Source organism: Micromys minutus (genome assembly GCF_963924665.1).
Source record: "Micromys minutus genome assembly, chromosome: 30".
Taxonomy (NCBI): domain Eukaryota; kingdom Metazoa; phylum Chordata; class Mammalia; order Rodentia; family Muridae; genus Micromys; species Micromys minutus.
The window spans coordinates 665,217-685,430 of record NC_137965.1 but is presented as its reverse complement, the minus strand read 5'-3'; the positions used below and the strand labels follow the sequence as shown (position 1 = coordinate 685,430).

At 40.2% G+C, this 20,214-nt stretch overlaps 1 protein-coding gene across 2 annotated transcripts in view; it reads left to right on the top strand.

The window, feature by feature from the left end:
* The window catches only part of HBS1L (HBS1 like translational GTPase), a gene marked incomplete at its 3' end in the record, with an annotated part of 67,590 nt that overhangs the window by 37,237 nt on the left and 10,139 nt on the right, over positions 1-20,214 (top strand). For both annotated transcript variants that reach the window (XM_080941674.1, XM_080941676.1), the window contains 9 exons: positions 3,599-3,707; positions 7,116-7,378; positions 7,775-7,940; positions 10,392-10,509; positions 12,564-12,710; positions 13,099-13,173; positions 15,836-15,953; positions 16,634-16,702; positions 18,791-18,895. In XM_080941674.1, the coding sequence (XP_080797800.1) occupies positions 3,599-3,707; positions 7,116-7,378; positions 7,775-7,940; positions 10,392-10,509; positions 12,564-12,710; positions 13,099-13,173; positions 15,836-15,953; positions 16,634-16,702; positions 18,791-18,895 (1,170 nt within the window). The remainder of the gene's footprint in view (positions 1-3,598; positions 3,708-7,115; positions 7,379-7,774; positions 7,941-10,391; positions 10,510-12,563; positions 12,711-13,098; positions 13,174-15,835; positions 15,954-16,633; positions 16,703-18,790; positions 18,896-20,214) is intronic.

Here is a 20,214-nt window from a genome sequence, read left to right as displayed (position 1 = left end):
TTACTATCCAGAATATACAAAGAATTTAAGAAAAAAAGATTTAAAGGAAACAAATGATCCAATTTAAAAAATGGGCTAGGAATCTAAACAGAGTTCTTGATAGAGAAAATAAAAATGGCTAGTAAATACCTAAAGCATATAAATGCAAATTTAAAAAGTTGTGAGATACTGTCTTGTCCCAGTTAGAATAGTTAAGATGAACAAAATGACTGGACAGCACCCGCTGGGAGGTGGCAGAGGAGGAGGACTTTCTCCCTGTTATTGGGAATGAAGATTGGTGCAGTCGCTCTGCAGATCAGTCTGCAGAATCTTCAACCACATGGTCCAGCTACACCCCTCTTGGCATACACCCAGAGGACTTAAAGTGACTTCCCAGGCCCTTTCTCGGCCATGCTCATTGCTCTTCTCGTCACAGTAGTCAGGGAACGGACGTCTACATGTCCTGCAACAGATGGACAGCGAAAATGTCTTACGTATTCACACTGGAATACTATTACTAATACTAATACTATTTAAAAAATCATGGCATTTGCAGGTAAACGAGTGGACCTAGAAAAGATTATTCTGAGTGAAGTAAGACAGACCCAGAAAGGCAAAAGCTGCACATTCTCTCTCATTGTGGTTCTGAGCACCTGGTTTTTGTTTATTTTCTATTTCATTTTTTTGAAACAGCGTCTCATTATAGCTCTCGCTGTTCTGGAACTCACTATGTAGAACTGACTGGCCTCAAATTCAGAGCTCTGTCTGGCTCTTTTGGGATTAAAATTGTGAGCCACCATGCCCAGCAGCATTTCTGCCTTTGTTATTAAACATTCTTTTTAATTTTCATTTTTTCCAGTCTCATCAGGAGTAGTTTTGTATTAAAAGAAAACAAACAAAAAAGGAAGTTATCCACTAGAAAGGCTCATTGTTTGGTTCCCAGACATCCATGTCTGCCTTCTGCACTGTTAGCCCTTCCAGCACCACCTCAGTGTCTGCTGTGCTTTGGACCCTGCTCTTCCTGCGTTCTTGTCTGTTGGCAGTGTGTCCAGTGAGCCATGTTTTCCTTTCCAGGGGGTCCTGGATGCTTGTCTAGTGCTCTGCCACTTCCCTTCCCGGCCACTCAGTCTCAGTCACTGCATGCCTGTGTTCCTCAAGTCTTTATGGCCAGATTGGATCTGCACATAGCATGGGCCTGCCAGCCTGCTGGTTGAGTAACAGATGGACTCTGACCTCAAGCTCATTGCTCCTCCCACCCTGGAATGGAGCTGTCTGAAGTAAAGGCTGTTGGTAAATAGCCTCGTATTTGTTCATGCCAGATTTTCCTTCCAGATGAATTAATTACTAAGACTTGGAAGATATCAGCAATGGTGACTTTCCAGTCCCAGATGAAAAGATACAGACATATATTATATCTCTGCCTTCTCACATGCCTTCTGCTGTTTGGTTCACTCTGGCTTTTACTTCCTTAATTTTTAAATGCTCTTATAAACTACCAGTGACCTTTATCGAAAATCACCTTGTTCTGAGTTTTCAGCCTCTTGTCACTTGATGGTCAGCAGCCTTGGGTGCTGTAGGCCCCTTGGTTCCCTTTCTTGGTGTTATCTCTCCCTGGCTCCCCATCTCTTGTACACTTAAATAGAAAGTACATTCAGGGCTTTGTAATGGGACCACTCTGGTTTGTTCCCTGGTCTCTCTCTCTCCAAATTTCTAATGTTCTTCTATTGTAGGGCTTTAGAGGTCCCACTTGGGTTTTAATAATAAAGATGCAAAGCCATCTGTATGGTAAAAGGCTGTTGACCTGTTTGCTGGGCAGTCTCTCAACTAGCCCACCTAATGAAAGCTACTTAAGTTTCAACCTTGTGTCTCTTCACATGGCTCTCTCTGCTCTATATCTCTGCCTTTCTCATGTTCTTGCTTCTGTCTTCCCTGCCCTGGTTGATGGTACTGCTGGTCCTTCTAACCCCGCCTCATCCATAATGAGGCTCTTTATTCTACAGAGCCTCTTCCTTACTCATCCAGTCTGAGCCAATCAGCAGCAGGGCAATGCCTGGTGCATCTCGCTGTGTTGCCTTTTGGCCTGAATTGGCTACTTGCTTTTTAACATGGTAATCTCAGAGAATCTTCTTTTGAAGCAGGTGAGGAAGGACAAACATGCTCATATAGAAAACAGGTAATGGGCCTAAGAAATGATAATACAGAATATCCTGCCAGCACAGCAACTGACAATTGAAAATACAAAGGCACACCTACAGAGCCATTTGGTACAAAGTATGTGTCTAGGGGATAGGTTACCCCTGCACTCTTACCACCGTGTGTGCTCATGAATCACAAAGGCAAGTGTGCTCCAGTTCTAGCCTTGCCTGACTTTGGTGAAGTGTCTACTTGTCATCTGACACTGTTTAATGGTCAGATTTCTGAATGTGTGACATCATGGTTTTCCTCATCCTCAGACGGTTGTCTTCACATATTGTTACTGTACTGTCTCTCATTTCCCTGTGCTGTCCACATCTCTAGAACAGGAGTAGGGGCTAGTGTCTGGCCCAGTGGTCCTGTGTTTATCTTCAGCTTCACATGGTGCATTTTCTGCACTGAGAACAACTTTCTCCTACAGCAGGTGACTGACCAGACCACCTTCTTGCAAGAGCTTTGGTTTTCGATGTAGATTCCTATGTTTGATTGACTGAGCGATGAATTGATGTTGTGGAGCTCTGATTCCCACTTGTCTGGGGAGGCTCTCTCTAATTTACATGCTGCCAACATGTCTTACACGTATGACCATCTAGCAGTGACAACAGTGTAACTTCACATTTTTAAAAGCGTTTTATGTTCCCTGTCTGGACTCACTGAGCACATTTTTTTTTCTTGTTCACCTTTGCATTTCAAGCAAGCCTGGCCTACAGTGAGCACATAGTAACTTATCTTTCCTCATTGACATGGCACTTTCTGTATGTGTGTTTACAGTGTAAAATGTAGTTTCCATGTTTTTGTGCATCCAGTCCTGTTGGTACTCCTTGAAAATTGATTTTGAAAGCTAGAGTTATATATAAAGAGTCAAATGCACACACTCATACTCTGGCTCATAGCTTATCCTCATACTTTTAATTTTTGTACATTGTCCAGATCTCCTGTATTATGGGTATCATAGACCTCACAGTATTGTTCTGTGCAAGTAAAACACATGAAATGTTCCAGCAAATTTAAGCAGACTTTCAACTTGTTCATCAGTTGATAAATCTCAGGGGATCAAAAATAGTTTAGCCATCTGCCAACTGACCAGACAGTTTTAGTGTTGTGAAAGGGTGTGGTCACGGAGGCAGGTAGAGGATCTAGGTAGAATGTCAGAATAAGGCTGAGAGCAGAAACCACCTTGTTTCTTAATACTGAAACTTAACAGTCAGCTCAAAATTTGAAAGAGATTTGGCGGGGTTGAACATGGGTGTCCGGAGGGCTGGGGATTTCCCAGAACAGACCTTATTCTTTCGGAGTCTTTATCTCACTGTTTAAAGAGAAGATATATTTATAAGACGTGAATTCTGTGTAAATTAATCACAGTCTCTAATTTATAATATGCCATATGTTTCTGGAAATTAATTGTTATATTTTACTCCTTAACTAGGAAAATCAGTCATATCTCGGATATCCCAGAGTGAATCTGAAATTGTGCCAAAAGTTGCAAAAATGACCGTGTCCGGGAAGAAACAGACAATGGGATTTGAAGTGCCTGGGTAAGACTTGTAAGCCTCCACCCTTTTTAAAAACATCCATGGCCTCCTATGGATTGAATAGAGTATCTTTTTCAATTTTGCATAATAAAGCACTGGAATTCAGCTACCTCCTAGACTCTGTATAGCAAAGGACAGACAAGACTCAGAAATTAGTTTTGATTCTAGTCTTGTCTTTGTATGACTCACTAACTAAATACTGCTTTGAGAGTGGAGAGATGGCTCAGTGGTTAACTATGCTCACTGGCTGTTTTTGCAGAGTACTTATGTTCAAATCTCAGCACCTATGTGGTGGCTCACAACCCTATGTAACTCCAGTTCTAAGAGATCTGACACCCTCCTCTGGTCTTTGCAGGCATTGCACATACTTGGGGCACATAAATGTGCCATATATTAAAGGAAAAAAATTAAACATTAAATAAAAATACTGCCTTGAAGCGTTTGTAACTCTGTGTTTGCACATTTGGTGTGTAGATGTAGTAAGGTAGTAATGTTTGTGTGTGCTTGCAAATTTTTGTGTGTGGGTGTAGTATGTGTATGTATTTGTGTGTATGGTTATATTGTGTGTGTTTGGATATTTGTTTGTATATATGCACTCACCAATATAAACATATGACCAGAGATTAATGGGTGCTTTTCTTGGTTGTTCTTCATCTGTTTTTATTTTAAAGATTTACATTTTTTAAGTTTGTGTAAATGTGCCTGTGTGGGTTATGTGCACATGAATGCAGGTACTTGTGGAGGTCAGAAGAGGAGGCTGGTAAGCTGCCCTGGGTTGGTGCTGGGAACTGAACTTGGGTACCCTGAAGAGTTGTCATGTGCTCAGTCCCTGTGTCACTGTGCAGACTATACTGCTTCTAAGGATCCTTGGGGTCCATGTGCTTGTAAGCCCCAGGAACAATGTTACAAATGGGCCACCATGTCCAGCTTTTACATGAGTGCTGGGGATCTGAACTCAGATTCTCACGTTTGTACAGCAAGCACCTTGTATACCATAAACTATGTCTCTTGCCAAATAAAATGGTTTGTCAATCTCTAAAGATTTTCTAGTAGTTTTTAATGGAGAAGGGAAGTGAATTACATGTATCTCAATTAGTAAAATATTAATATTTAGCCTCTTTAAAATTGTCCAGAATTTTTATTCTCTAAAAACCACATTTGCTGGGCTTGTGGCATGAAACTGCTGTTATAGCATTTGAAACTGGAGGACCAGGAGTTGAGGGTCATCCTTGGCTACACAGAGGTCTGGTGCAGCCTAGCCTTCATGAGTCTGTCTTATAAAAAAGAAAAATAATAATAAGTGGTATTTGGAAGGTGTGTATACTTCATTTACCAAAGCATAAAAGGGAAAAAGTCATCCAACGTCAGCTGTCATAGGACAAGCTAATAACTAGCAGGGGACCGAGGATGACTTTCATTTTAGCCATATGTGATGCAGTCTCAGGAACTTACTCGTTGTATAAAAATCTGTGGTAATGGGAATATATGTCCCCTTGTTCAGTGGTCTCTCAGTTCAGTGTTTGGATTTAAATGTAGGACTTTATTCACTTGATTTCAAGTTGAGCATGGGAATAAGTCAGATCGAGGAGATGGAATTCCTCAAGTGCAGATCAGTTTAGTGATGGGTGAGATAAACTTTGGCATATGACTTTAAGTTCTGGTTCAATTTTAAAAGTTTGACCATTTCTATCATAATTATAGTTGAATTAACACAAATATCATTTTTATCCTTAATGTGTTGAGTTATATTTAATTCTGTTATGGAAGTCTCTTGGTTTGTTTGAGACATTAACCAAGCTGGCCATGAATTCACAAATATCCACCTACCTGTACCTTGAGCACTGGGATTAAAGGTGTGTGCCACTATGTCTAGTTAGGGAGACTTTTATTGAGCAAATACATAAAACACACAACTCTTATTTTAAGGGTGCCACAGTCACAATGTGGAAAGTCTCTGAAGTCTTAGCAGTTCGCAGCTAAGATTTAAGTAATATATTGTATTGGAAATACAATACAGTACAATACACAGAGTGCCTGTGAAACAGTGAAGAGAAGGGTTCAGTACACTGTAACTACAAGTAACTACAGAAGATCATGTCCAAGGACAGCTTTTATAAAACCCAAATACTGGCCAGGAGATGACACAGTGCTAGATGTGTCATGAAGATGATGTGTTCCTGCTCATTACAGGGCATCAGTTAAATACTGATCAGAATCTTTGGAAATATTGATTATTTTAGTACATCTGCAAATGTAGTAAGGCTTTCCTTTTTTTAAAAAAATCTTTGAGTCAACACTTTGACAGGGCCCAGTGGAAAAATTCATTGAGTATGAAATGTCCAATAAAAGATTGAGACAAATCAGATACTTTGTAGGATTTATAATTTGGATAAAGTCTTGGCCTGTCTAATTTAGACTCAAAAACAAAACAAAACAAAAACCATAGACAAGGAAATATTCTCACATTGATTTCAGCTCTGTGAGGTGATTTTCTACCTGACTTGATTCCTAATGGTTTCTATAAGAAAGAAGAAATAGTTCTGCTAAAACAGCATTTAAATGACCACCTATGCTAAGCTCTCTGTTCACCTTTGCAGAATTCATAGCTTTAACATAAATAACTCGTTTCTTTTGGTGCTTGAGATAACATGTGCCACCATGTCCTGTCGCTCTTTCTAGACTATTCTGGCAGACTCGTACTTCAAGTTCATGTCTCAGTGCTATATCTAGACACTGGAGTCCCAGCCTTTGGGAGTGTTTGAACATTTGCTATATGTGTACTGGTTCATCATAATATATAGCATGTCATATATATTATAATGTATTCTTGTTTTTTTTTTTTTTAGGCTTTTAGACCAATACTACATACACATAGTGTTTCAGACGGACAGAATTCTTTCAGATTAAATGGTTATAAATATCATTTAACATAGAGATAATTTATTGGAGTGGTTTTGGCAGTCTTACTGCACAAATATATAATACTAAAGTAGAACATTCTACACAGTTGCAATCCAATCCTAATACTCTAGAGGTTGTAACAGGGGTAGCCGATAAGTTTTAGTCCAGCTTTGTCTACATAATGAGACTGCCTTCAAAACATAAACAGACAGACATGGCCACATAGATAAACAGCAGCGTTTACCTCTCTGGATGCAGAAGCTTTGCTGACTGCTGTCTGACAGTGTGCACCACACCTGGTTGCATCTTTATGTTTAGTAGACACCTAGGATTCCAAGTCTTCGTTTGTGTGGATTGGCTTTGGTCACTTTTTCTTTTCCAGCTTGACAAACCTGAGACAGACAGGCTGAGACCCAAAATATAAGGGTTATGAAGAGACACCCTGCCCTCTGCCTCAGTTGGACAGCATCTGAAATGGCTTTCTCAGTTTTTCTGGTCTACTTTCTGCAGCTTAACTTCTGAGGAAAATGGACACCATGTGCGTGCTCCTCACAAAGGACCTCCTGGTGATGATGTGAGCATCGCTTCTAATGTTCCTGAGACTGGCACTCCGAAATCTGCCCTTCCACCTCCCTCTGTTCAAATGTCAGAAGAGCTGGGCTCCACTCCAACACCAGTGAGAAAGTCTGGCAAGCTGAGGCAGCAGATAGACGTGAAGACGGAATTGGAGAAGAGGCAGGGCGGGAAGCAGCTCCTCAACTTAGTGGTCATTGGTATGCCCTTGTTCTGCTGGGTCAGCAGGACCCTGTTAGGAGGCAACACAGCCTCTTGGAGCAGCATAGACTTAAAGCAAAGAGGCATTGCATCATAATGCATTCTAGTCACCCAGGGTGAAATGGTACCATGTTACCAAGGAGGGCATCATCATTGGCTTGTGGCAGTTTCATTTGGTGAACATTTTGAAAATGGAATGCAGTTCCCAAAAAATGGGAAAATTTGCCCTCTCTAAGGCAAATTGTGTGCAGTTCTTACCCTTCCCCCATTTATGTGTTTTAACCTTGATACAAATTGGTAGTTAATGATGCAAGCTATTGGATTAGTGTTGCAATGCCTCAATGTGAACAACATCTGAATGTACCTAGTATTAATCCTGAATCAATTTTCCTTAGGTCATGTTGATGCTGGGAAAAGTACTCTGATGGGCCATATGCTTTATCTTCTGGGTAATGTAAACAAAAGAACTATGCATAAGTATGAGCAAGAATCTAAAAAGGCTGGCAAGGCTTCATTTGCATATGCATGGGTCTTGGATGAAACTGGAGAAGAAAGGGAAAGGTAGTCGCTATATTTCAAAATTTTTAGTTTGAAATGCTAGAGTCCTTTAAAATGAGTTTGCAATGTATGTTGAATATGTAAAACGTAAAATGCATCAGAGGGAACTTTAAAAAATTCTTTTGTTTGTACACTGGTCATGCTTTATTCTGTGAGAAGATTAAGATAATATTTATCCCAAACCAAACAAGGAATAGCAGTGGTGGTGGGGAAGGGATCCCTGAGTTGGTCTTGCTTCAAGCAGAGTTGGTGGTTGTTGCTCCCTCAGCATATTCCACTTTGTTGACTTTGAGTTAAAGTTGTATCTGACTCAGTCTTGCACCAGGTTATAAAGGAACGGAAAATGTAAACTGCTGTCCAGCAGGTCCAGACTATAAGCCCTCACAATCCCATTCTCATGAGACACAGTCCAGAAAGAAACAACTGAATCTATCTTGCCGGTTATTCATTCCTTCTGTGTCTCTCGGCTTAGTGCTAATTTGGGTGGATTTTCACAGAAGGATGGGGATATGCGTGTATCTTCTGTGGTGTTTTGAAGCACAAGCATATTCATATTTAAGGCTCTCAACATGGAGAAGCAAAGTCTCTCTACATGAGGTGAGACAGCAGATACAGAACAACTAAGACAAAATAATGACCAACATACACAGGACCCCTCAAGTCCTAAGTTAACAGGTCGGAGCAGCTCCCGAGTCTTTAATTTGGTTATGATTAAAGGGTGTATCTGGGCTTGCAAACTTCTTTCTGCATGTGTTCATTTTCCTGCAGTCGTTGTCTCCATTGTGTGTAAAGCAGTTTCTTGACAGCAGGCTGCATGAGTCTGTAGTGCTTCTTATAGCTGGGTATCTGCATCCTCATGGTATTTCTCCCTTAGATATCTTTTTCTCTGTATATCATTGTGAACCTGCTTCCTACCCTCACACAAAAGCTTAACCTGTCAGTTCACTGAGAAACAGTGAAGTCCAAGTAGTTCCCACCTGTATAACAAATCAAAGTATACAGCTTTTATTTTCTTTGTGTAATCTGATCGTGTAGATTAATAGACTGAGAAGAGTATAATCTAAACTGGAAGGGCTTAGTAAAATTTACTTAATTATGTGAGTTGAGCTGCAAGCAAGGTAAATGCACTTGGTCCTATAATGACCACATGTTTGAGTTTCCAGCTGTACCATCTGCTTATTGTGGTGATATTGTGGTTGCTAGCTTTGTCTTTTCACCAGTGTTCTATAGACAGCAGAAGTTTCAGAATACATGTCACAGGCTTTTAGCTCACTCCACAATATACTGCAGAATGACCTTTTTAAAACCTGATATGCTCTTTAAGTATATCTGAAATGTTAAATATTTGCAAATCTGTGTTGAAGAATAGATGTTAATAGGCTGGGTAACATTTTTGTATCCTTACAGAAGGATAGGAAAGGTTCAAATACAGACAAGTGCTGAGTCCAGACTGCACTGGGCCAAACACTTCAGGAGGACTAAGTTTTCTAAAGTTGCCTGTGGCCACTAGGTGGTGAAGAACATTAGCAGGATTAGGCAGCACTTTGGCAAGCTCAAATGGCTTGGCTAAGGAAACCACTTTCCTGACTGCCTTGGCAAACTGTAGTTTAGAATGGTCTAGAGCAGTTCTAACCTAACCCTAACACTGTACCCTTTAGTACAGTTCCTCATGTTGTGGTGACCCCCAACTATGGAGTTATTTTGTTGCTACTTCATAACGGTATTTTGCTACTGTTAACTAATGTTAATATCTGATCTTTAACCCCTGTGGGAGTCACCACCCACAAGTTGAGAACCATGAGAACAAACCTGTTGTCTGCCTGATTTCTTTTACCTTTTCAAGGTCACATGACTTAAAGCTCTTGTAGCTTTTTCTAGCGATTTCTTATCATTGGAATCTTTGTTTTGGCTGAAAAGAGGCCCTGGCCTGGTCTCTAAGAAGGATGGAATGAAATCTGAGGCAAACTGTCTTTATCTCTCTTAATTTTTGGTAAAAATTGGATATCTCTCATACCCTTTTTCTTCAAATTGTAACTACTGACCAGCTTTGCAAGGGAAAGTTTTATGTGTTTCTTTTTGTAATTAGTGAAGTACAACAGGGCATTAGAAAAGGTAATTCTTGAAAGTAATCATTTGTCATGTTATCTTCATGTATATTTATTTTTCTCTCATCTAGAGATATGAGTATATAGCTTTCTTTGTTTATAAATTATAGTTTCTTACAAAATATTAAAGGAATGGGAAATACCTATCATTTTGATAGAGCTTACTATCTTTACAAACTTGTTTTCAAAGCATCCAGGGATATTGAGTTATAGCTGATATTTCAGTTCCAATTATTTGCTTCATTATGATGAAGGATTTAGGTTACCATTTAGCTTACTATTAAGAGTTTTAGCCCACATCGGTGACTATTTATATAGTGGGTTTTAACCATTTTGTGTTTTGTTTAAGGGGAGTAACAATGGATGTAGGCATGACGAAGTTTGAAACCACAACCAAAGTTATTACATTAATGGATGCTCCAGGCCATAAGGATTTCATTCCAAACATGATCACAGGAGCAGCCCAGGTACCTGCTATTTTAGCTGAATATGGCACACTGACTGTGTCTGAAGTCCTTGATACCCACCCAGCTTGGAGTTCTAGGGCTTAAATTCATAAAATGTTTTAAAATGGAAAGTTTTACTTTTGAGTAGTTAGAAAAAGTTGTATACCGTGCTCTGCTTGCTTGTTTAAGCTTTCTGATGTAACAGCTGTGGACACATCAGGTCGAAGTGTGTTAGGTGTTAAAAAATGATGATATTCAAGTATAAATTTTTGCCCCCCTTTTTCCCTACTTACTGCTAAAATTAAAGTCTGGCACAATAACAAACACTTGAAAAAGTAGAACTAAGCTGAAAGAGTATTTGAGTAAGAGGTAAGTAAGGGTAAACGAAGAAAGTGGTGTCCCCCCAATGCCCCCACCGTACCTGAGTACCACTTTTGTTGTTTGGGTTTTTGAGAGTGGAACTTGCAGTGAGTTCAAATTAACCTAGAGTTTCTAGGCAGCCAAGACTCACCATGTGACCTCAAACTCTGTCTTCATTTTACCTTCCACATGCCTCGAGTGCAGGTGTATATTACTACCATGCCACACTTACAGATGCTAACTGCATTTTACATGATAAAGTTCTGAAAGAATGTTCTATGATGTATAGATTCTAGACTTTCTTTATGACCATTATGTATGGTAAGGATTACATGATAAACTTGGTAAAATTCTCTATAAACAAGATAGGACAGAAAACAACAAAACCTGTCAAACAACTAAGATGGTATTGTGGACTCGAGGTCAAGAGCCCAGCTCATGTAAAGCCATGAGCTATCAGCAGCCCCTGGAGAGATAGTGTCAGCAGTCACGATGGTTCTGGAGGAAAACATAAGTCACTCAGTCAAATTAGCCTGGGTATCTCTATGGACAGTTATAACGCTAAGACTGTAGATGGGAAAATGAATGACATCCTTTGGAAATATCCAGACAGGGCATTGACAGAAATAATTGATAAAAATGGATTTGGAAGAACAGCTGTGCTGCAGAGGTTTTTGCAAAAATTTGTAAATTATTTCCCCAAGATAGAAGTAGAATCCCATAAAGAATGGTCAGCCCAAGAGTCACGGGAACCTGAGGCCTTCAGAGATCTTGCTCAGCCAGAGCTGTCTTTTTTTTGTGTGTGTTTTGTGGATTTGAGTATGAAAGGAGAAACATGAGAAGCTTGTGTTACCAGAATCTCTGTTAGTAACTGTAGCAGATGAATATGTGACCTTTGGTGATTTTTGTCAAGGTTTTTCTCACTATAGATAAAATTCAGATAATTTTGCGGCATAACTTTTTTGTAAGATAAATTCCAAAATATGGAAGTGATAGAAGTAAGATGGGTATAATTTAGGACTCTGGATAGTTACTTTCAAAATGCCCTTCAGGAGGTTCTGTCCTCCACTGACAAGTGTGCACCACACACACCTGTGCTAATCCCGAGAAATCATTGTGTCTCTTAGATCACTTGTGACATCTAAAAGTAGGATCTGGGAATATATAGTTTTGATTTTTTTAAAAATGGGGGTCATTAATAAATTTAAATATTGCTTATTTATATTTCTTGAGAAAAATCCCTAGATTATATTTTTATATTTTAACTAATATTCTGTTTTGGGAAAGATGACACTTGAGAATATTTGCCATCTTTATGTTTTAATTTTATCTTTCCCTCCTTTAGATAGGTGTTTTACTTTTAATGAAATCAAGTACAGGCTTTCTTATTCTTATTTATTTATGTGTCAGTGTGGCTGTGCTTGAGTCACAACGCTCATGTGGGGCATCTGGTGGAAGTCAGTTCTCTCCTGCAGCCATGTGGGTCCAGGAAACTGAATTCATCTAGTTAGACTGTGCTGCTCTGTCTTGCTGACTATCTTCCTGTTCTTTTTGTTGTTATTGTTGGTTGGTGTCACAGAGTATATAATCATTATTGAAACGTATAGCCCACTGTGATATTCTTCATGGGCTTTGGTGTGTGCTCATGCTGTGGCCTGCCTTAAATCTGACCAATCGGTGAATGGTGTGAGCTGTGATTCTCTCTTCTTCCTTAGGCTGATGTCGCTGTCTTGGTCGTTGATGCCAGCAGGGGAGAATTTGAAGCTGGGTTTGAGACAGGAGGACAGACCCGAGAACATGGCCTTTTGGTCCGTTCTCTTGGAGTGACTCAGCTTGCTGTGGCTGTCAATAAAATGGATCAGGTAACTGAAGGGGCTAACTGTAGATACAGATGATATTCTGTGGGCAGGAGAGATGGCTCAGGAGTTGTTGCTCTTTCAGAAGACCTGGGTTTGTTTCCCAGCACACACAGTGGCTCACAACCATCTGGAACTCCAGTTCCAGTGATCCCACACTGTCTCCTGGCTCTGAATTAGAAGTCACTTTTAGCATAAGTAGTAGACTAACTTTTAGAGATTCTTTGCTGGCTTCCTGTTCTAAGAAAAGATTATCTTAGTTCACATTAAAGGTTTTTTTCTCAGTTTTAATTTATATTTGACATAATTTTGGCTATGTACATTTTACTGTGAAAATTATTTTATGTGTTATATTCTCAAGTATAATTCTGTGTATAAATTGGATCTTTACCAGGTAAATTGGCAACAAGAAAGATTTCAAGAGATTACTGGAAAACTTGGGCACTTTCTCAAGCAAGCAGGTTTTAAGGTATGATAATTTTAAATGAAATTAGTTTATTTCTCTACATCATTTTACTTACAGAAGAAAAAAGCTAGTATATTAATATTATTTTTTGATCTTTTTATTTAAAACATTTTTATTATAATTTTTAACGTTAAAACATAATTGTATTATGTCCTAATCCTCTGTTCCCTTCTGCTCCTCCATTACTACTCTCACATTCATGGCCTCTTTTTCTTGGGCTATTGTTACTTTGATAACTGCATAGATAAGTGAGTCCAGCCTCTTGGATGCTTCTATGTGTACAATCTCAGGGCTGACCATTTGGTATTGGTTAATCAACTAGGAGGCTCACCCTTGAGGAAGACCAGTCCTCTCTTTAGCATCCCTCGGCTTCGTGCTCTTGTCTTTAGACAAGAGTCCCCTCTGTCCCTGTTAATGAGTCTGTCGGTTTTGTCATTGCTCAGGTCTTTCATAGGCAGCCATGTTGTTGAGGTGTCATGGATGTAATTTCCCTGTCATTTCTAAGGTATAATCTTGCAGCAGACTTCCTGGTCCTAAGGCTTTTTCTTTTTTATTGTATTTGCTGTTCATATAATTGTCTTCGTGGTTTTCTTTTTTTAAACACATTTTATTGATTTTTTTTGTGAACTTCACGTCATGCATCCCAATCCCACTCATCTCTCTTGTCTCTTCATCCACGCCCTCCGCCCTACAACCTACTCCCCCCAAAATAATAACTAAAAATAGAAAAACAAACTAGAACCTAAGAAAAACATACACACAATGTCATCAGGAAGTTGTAGTGTGTCACAGTGTGTCCCACAGTACACCCTTTTGTCCACACGTATCTTACTTGCAAATGTTCATTGCAGTGAGTCACTGGTCTGGTTCGAGGTTTCTGGCTTCGGCTACTGTATAAATACTGGATCTTCATAGGGACTCCTCTCAGATGTCCTGTTGTTGCCCTGTGCCATGAGGATCCCGTAGCTTTGGATCTGCAGGACTGGCCCCTTCACACAGTCTAGTAGTTCATATATGGATGCCTTTTGGTGTGGGCCAACTTAAAGTTCTGAATCTCAGCTTGGGTGGTTGCTGAAGTTGGTCAGCCTTGTCTTGGCATTCTCACCCAGTGCTGCAGCCAGCAAGGGCCTGGCCAGCTCTGCTGCTCTTATGCCCATGAGGCTGGCTCACACACACTCATGCCACCAGGGCCAGTCTACTGTGCTGCTTAGGCAAGGTGTGGGCTACTACTCTCCAAAGGGCTGGAGCTGGCAAGGGGATAGGGCCAGCTCCCCCGTTCTCATGACCCAGGCTGGAGTAGGAGGGTTGTCCTGCCTGTCGAAGGTAGCATCTGGCTCTGACTTTAAGTCTTTGTGCCCCTTTTCCATCGTGTCCCTTCAGTCTTGGATATAGGAGTATTTTGTAGGTGGATCTTTTGGAGGTAAGTGACCCCTAATTAACTGTTTCTGCTCTTTGATCAGTTGTGACTTTCTGTACTGGGATCTATTTGCATCAGTGAGAAGCTTCTTGGATGAGGGTTGAGAAGCTACACTAAGCTCTAAATCAAACCATGAATATTTAGAATGTTCTTAGGGAATAGACTGATTCAGTAAGTGGCAGAAGTACTTTCTCCTCTAAGGTCCATGACTCCACCAGCGATAGTTGTTGGATAGTTTTCCAGTGCTAGGCATGGTTTCTCTCTGGGAAAGCTGGCTGAGTAAGGCCATCTATCTGTTGGTTACTGCCAAGACATACATGCTGCTCTTGCACCTTTGGGGCTCTCTTCTCATGCGTCTCTGCTGGAGGTCAGAGGTATCACACCTGGGTAAGACTGTTGTTAAAGGCTTCCCTCCCTTGGTAGCTTGCTGATCCTTAGGGAGGAGGCCTTCAGGACAATACAGCTCAATTCCACTTAGTTCTGTGTTTAAAGTGTGTGGTGTCTTCAGCAAAAGGGTCTTATTTGCAACTTCTGGAAGACATCCAAAGGCAGCAGAAGCCCTGTGTATTGTTTTGGGAATCTCTTGGGCTCTCCCTCACCAGAAACTTTAAAGGAGGTTTCTAATATCTAGTACTGGAGTTTTTGTTAGGCAGTCTGTGCCTCTTAGGTAGTGTTATTGCCCCAAGTGGCATGACTTCATTGAACTATGTATGTACATGTACTTACACATATTAGGTGTGTTTTAGAGAAATATAAAATATGATTCCTTACAGCTTGTCCAAAGATTCTTAGTGTTATTATCCCTTCCTTTCCTTCTGTCATGATACTATTTTGCTAAGTATATTTAATTGCATTTTTCTTTTTATTTCCTCCTAGTATATGTATATACCTGACTTTTAAAATTTACATATATTGAGTATTTGACCTAGGTTTTGTATAAATAAGAAATTTCTTTTTACCTACCACTTTAGTCAAGTTTAAGAAAGTCATGGAAGAATGTTGATAGAGAATTTATTGAGCAAAAAAATCTGCAGTATGCAAGTAATTTGCTTTAATGGTTTCAAGGAAATTTCCAAACCGGGGGAAAAAATTGCTCCAGATAATGTCAGTCTGTACTTCCCTGAGTCCTGCTTTTTGAAGTCTGTTGTTCATTTTGTAAACTTGATTGAGCTTTGAGTTTGTGCTGCTGAGTCTTTGCAGTGTTTGCTTATGCTGTGGTGACTAAGTCTGTCCTCTGTTTTCTCACAGGAGAGTGATGTAGCTTTTATCCCTACGAGCGGTCTGAGTGGTGAGAATTTAACTGCACGGTCACAGTCCAGTGACCTCACAAAGTGGTACAAAGGGCTCTGCTTATTGGAGCAGATTGGTATGTATGCTGTGGCCACTCTGTGTTAGTGTGCTGTAGACTCCATATTTATTATCTAAACCTTTTTTTTTAGTTTTATTTGTTTATTACATATAAGTACACTGTAGCTGTCCTCAGACACACCAGAAGAGGGCATCAGATCTCATTACAGATGGTTGTGAGCCACCATGTGGTTGCTGGGATTTGAAGTCAGGATCTCTGGAAGAACAGTCAGTGTGCTCTTAACCACTGAGCCACCTCTCCAGCCCCCTATATAGAGTTCTTCATGAGAGACAGAGTGTACATGAAAAAGTGTAGGATTTGTAATCAGATAAACTAGATGCTCAGTTTTGAAATCATGTGGACTGTTTTGAAGCCACGTTAATGAGTTTAGAATTTGCCCTACCTGACTTGATTAGTTGAAATTAAATGAAGCTATGTGGGAAATACAGATTATAAATGTGTAAAGTATATGAATCGTAGTCTTTAATTGTTAGTATATACAAAATAAATTTTTTTTCTAAAAGACGAGAGAGTAATGGGCACATGGAGATGGTGAAAAAACATCCCTTTCGGGTTTGAGGATGCTAGAGATGGAAACCAGGCCCTGGACAAGCTGTGCATGTGATCTTCTTCTGAGCAATGCCCACAGCCCCATAATTAAACTAAAGCCTGCCTTTACCATTTTTTTTTCCTACCAGATTCCTTCAAGCCCCCTCAGCGTTCTATCGAAAAACCTTTTAGATTATGTGTGTCTGATGTCTTCAAAGGTGAGAGCTGATCGCATCATGTGTCCTGTTTACCTGGACTGTCACATTGTTACATTATATAGGATTGATTCTCTCTGCATGAATGTAAGGATGAACAGCAGGCACAGCTCAGTCCTAGGCTCCTGAATGCCTTTCAGTTTACAACCACTTCTCACTTTATATTCACCTGTCAGGGGCAAAGAGCCCTAAGCTTCATCTTTCTGACCTAAAACAAATTGAATAAATGATTCACCATTTCTTAACATCAAGAGTAACAGGCTAGCAAGATGGCTCACTAGGTAAAGGCCTAAGTTTAACTTAACTCACTTAGCCTGAGTTTGATCCCTGGTCCCATGTGGCAGAAGGAGAAAATTAACCCCTGAGGGTTTGCTCCTGGTGTTCACACATATACTTTGTGGTGATTGACTGTACACAGAGAAACTACATAAATGTACTCTTACAAATAATGAAATATATATGTATGAGATATATATTGCACACATACACACCTTTTGAGATCCTGATTGGCACTGTCTACCCATGTTTCTGTGCTTTAGTGTTCCATCCTATCCTTGCCTATTTCCACTCATCCATGTCAGTCAGGAAAGGACACGGTATCACATGGACTTCAGTGGAAAATTTAATGTGACCAATCAGAACCATCAACTATGATAAAAGACTAGTGATTAAGGTATCAGGAAGCTGGGTACCTTAGAGCTGAGGAAGGGAAAGGTTATGGCTGTGATGGAGAAGGTGTTGTACTAAACACCTGAGAATGCATCTGAGAAAACTAGGTAGAAGGCCCAACCTATCTAGAAAACTATAAAAGGGCATTAGGATAAAGGATATAAACTAAAGTATATTGATACCTTTGAAATAATTGATAGTAGAAAGATATCGGTTTTCTCCTAAGTTTCCATTACCTCAGAGAAGAAAAGGAGTGCATTTGCACTGTGCAGTTCTTATACTGATGGCTGCTGTGCCCACCCCTAATCCCCTACCCCCTGCACTATTACTCTCCATTACGGTGATTTCTTTGTCATCTGTATTATGAGCCCTTGAGGGTAAGGAAAGTCTGAGGTATTTGCAGAATCCAGTCCAGTACCTGGCACAGTGTACATTTAACGTGGAGTGGGAGTGGGAAAGGAGGTGATGGAATTAAAGTATTATCACCATGACTGGCTTCCAGAAAGGTGGAGGTACAGGTTTTGTCTTAACTGGAGCTTTGACCTCCTGCTCTTCAGTCTGGCTTCTGCCTCTGCTTGTTCCCTCAGCTGTCCTGCTGAGGTGACACCCACTCTGGTTCTGACTCCTGGGTATTTGCATTTGCATTCTTTTGATGGTGGTTGTTGTCATATCCATTGTGACACTTTTCTCCCTGGTTTTCTGTGACCTACTTTCTCCTGCCACCTCATTTTTGTGGCCTGTCCCTGGGTGTGTGGGCTTCATTTTCAGGTTCTGAAATAGTGTTCTCGGGCCTCATTTCTCTCACTCTGCCTGCTTTTCATGAGCTAGTGTCTGTAAGTTCCCCTACAGCTCACGCACTTCGTGATGTTTTCCCAATGTCACCTCTGCCTCAGAATAGTGGCTGTAGTGTGGCCACCAGAGTCACAGATATTTGAAGTTAACCAAGGCTGTTTACATCTCTCCTTAGTTTTCTGTCTCCCACTGTCCCTCACCCAGAGCCTTGTATGTGTCAGACTGGTGACCCCACCCCAGCGTGCTGCTGTGGATTCTTGGATACACAGTTGGCTTTAAGTCATACTTGTGGCCCTGGGGTGTACTGCTTTTGTCTCTCTTTACTGACCCACCTTTCTTACTGTAAACAACTCTTGTTTCCTTACCCCTGAGCTTACAGAATCTCTGGTCTTTACTAGTCAGTAAATATCTGGAAAGGAATGAACCTTCAGTTTTTGTAATCAGAATAATTTTATTTGCAAGAAAAACTGGAAGTGGAGTGCTATATTTAGTAGAGGTTTTAAAACTTCTTGCCTGACCCTTGCTTGGTGTTCATTTGACTCCCTTCTTAACTATGTTGGAAACAAATGTCATAGTATTAACTACCAAAGAATGTTACTTTGTTTCATATGATGTTGGCATGTTTTACAGATCAAGGATCTGGCTTTTGTGTGACTGGTAAAATTGAAGCAGGTTATATCCAGACTGGTGACCGACTGTTAGCCATGCCACCCAATGAAACCTGTACTGCTAAAGGTATTGACCCATCTGCAGCCTGCTTTTGCTAATAGGCCTTGAGACAGCAGATTTTCTCTTCAGTAGTCTACTTATAACTCTAGAGTAAATATCCTCTTACTGAAATTGTAACTAACTGTCAAAATGATACTAACTGTTGAACACTAAAATATAAAAACATTAAACGATTTTTTTTCCTGTTGTGGTATATGTCTATGTGTACATGTAACATTATAACCCTGGCAACATTCTCTATTGGGCACTGAGTCATAAAATCTGGTTTAAGACCGAACAAGCCATATGCATACCAGACAGATTCTTATAAAATTATAATTCGTAGAAGAAATTAAAGAATTCACCCCAATAATAGCTAGTCAGCAGCAGGCAACTTGTTACCATAGAATCTGTATTTCTGAATCAGTTAACAGCTTTGATGATTATACCTATACACGATACCTTTGATTGCCTCTCTTTCTGCGTGCGTGCGTGCGTGCGCATGTTTACAGTGTGTGTATAGGAAGACCTGAGTAAGAGACCAACATGAAAGCCTTGCTATTGAAGCTGGTTTGAGTTGCTTCCCCCACAGCTTTTCTAGAGGAACACTGTGCTGACTTAAAAAGTTCTCAGTTCTACTTAGCCTATTTGACTTCTTGGTAATTGTGTGACTTCAGGTTAAAATGGAAGATGTTTTGTGGTAGAATAATACTATTTCTAACAAGTTTAAGCTGAAGTGTAAGCTGTTAGAAATGCTAACACTTGATTACACTCCTCTACTGCTCTTAATTTAGCTTGTGTTCATAGCTTTACTGGCAGGGTTATACATTTGAATGTACTTTTAAAGTTTCAGTTTTTAGACTTTCCTGTACTGTTTGCTCTTCTCTTCCTAACTCTACTCACTTAGGTGGTGGACACTAAATCTAAGTACTTGTTAGGTAGAAATACCACTGAGCCACATCCCCAGTTCTTGGTATTTGGGTTTACAGACTTGCCATATACCTTGGGATGGCTTTGAACTCAATCTGAAGCCCAGCCCAGTACTCTTGCCATAGCTTAAGTGCCAAGATCCATGTGTGAGCCACCATAGGTATCTTAAGAAACTAGTAACTATCTGTTAAGTAATGTGCTCAGGCTGTATTTGAAGATAATATGGTAACGGAAACAGTTTCCATTTGACCCCTTTCTTTTTGCCTGACAGAGACCATGGCATTTTTGTTTAGATGAAAAATATTATTTTAAGAAGACCTACTTTCTATTGCCCTGTTGTTTGCAAGTGCAGCTCCCTGCTTCTGCTTTTAAAGTGATGAAGACCCAAGACCCTGGGTGCAGAGGTGGCTCAACTG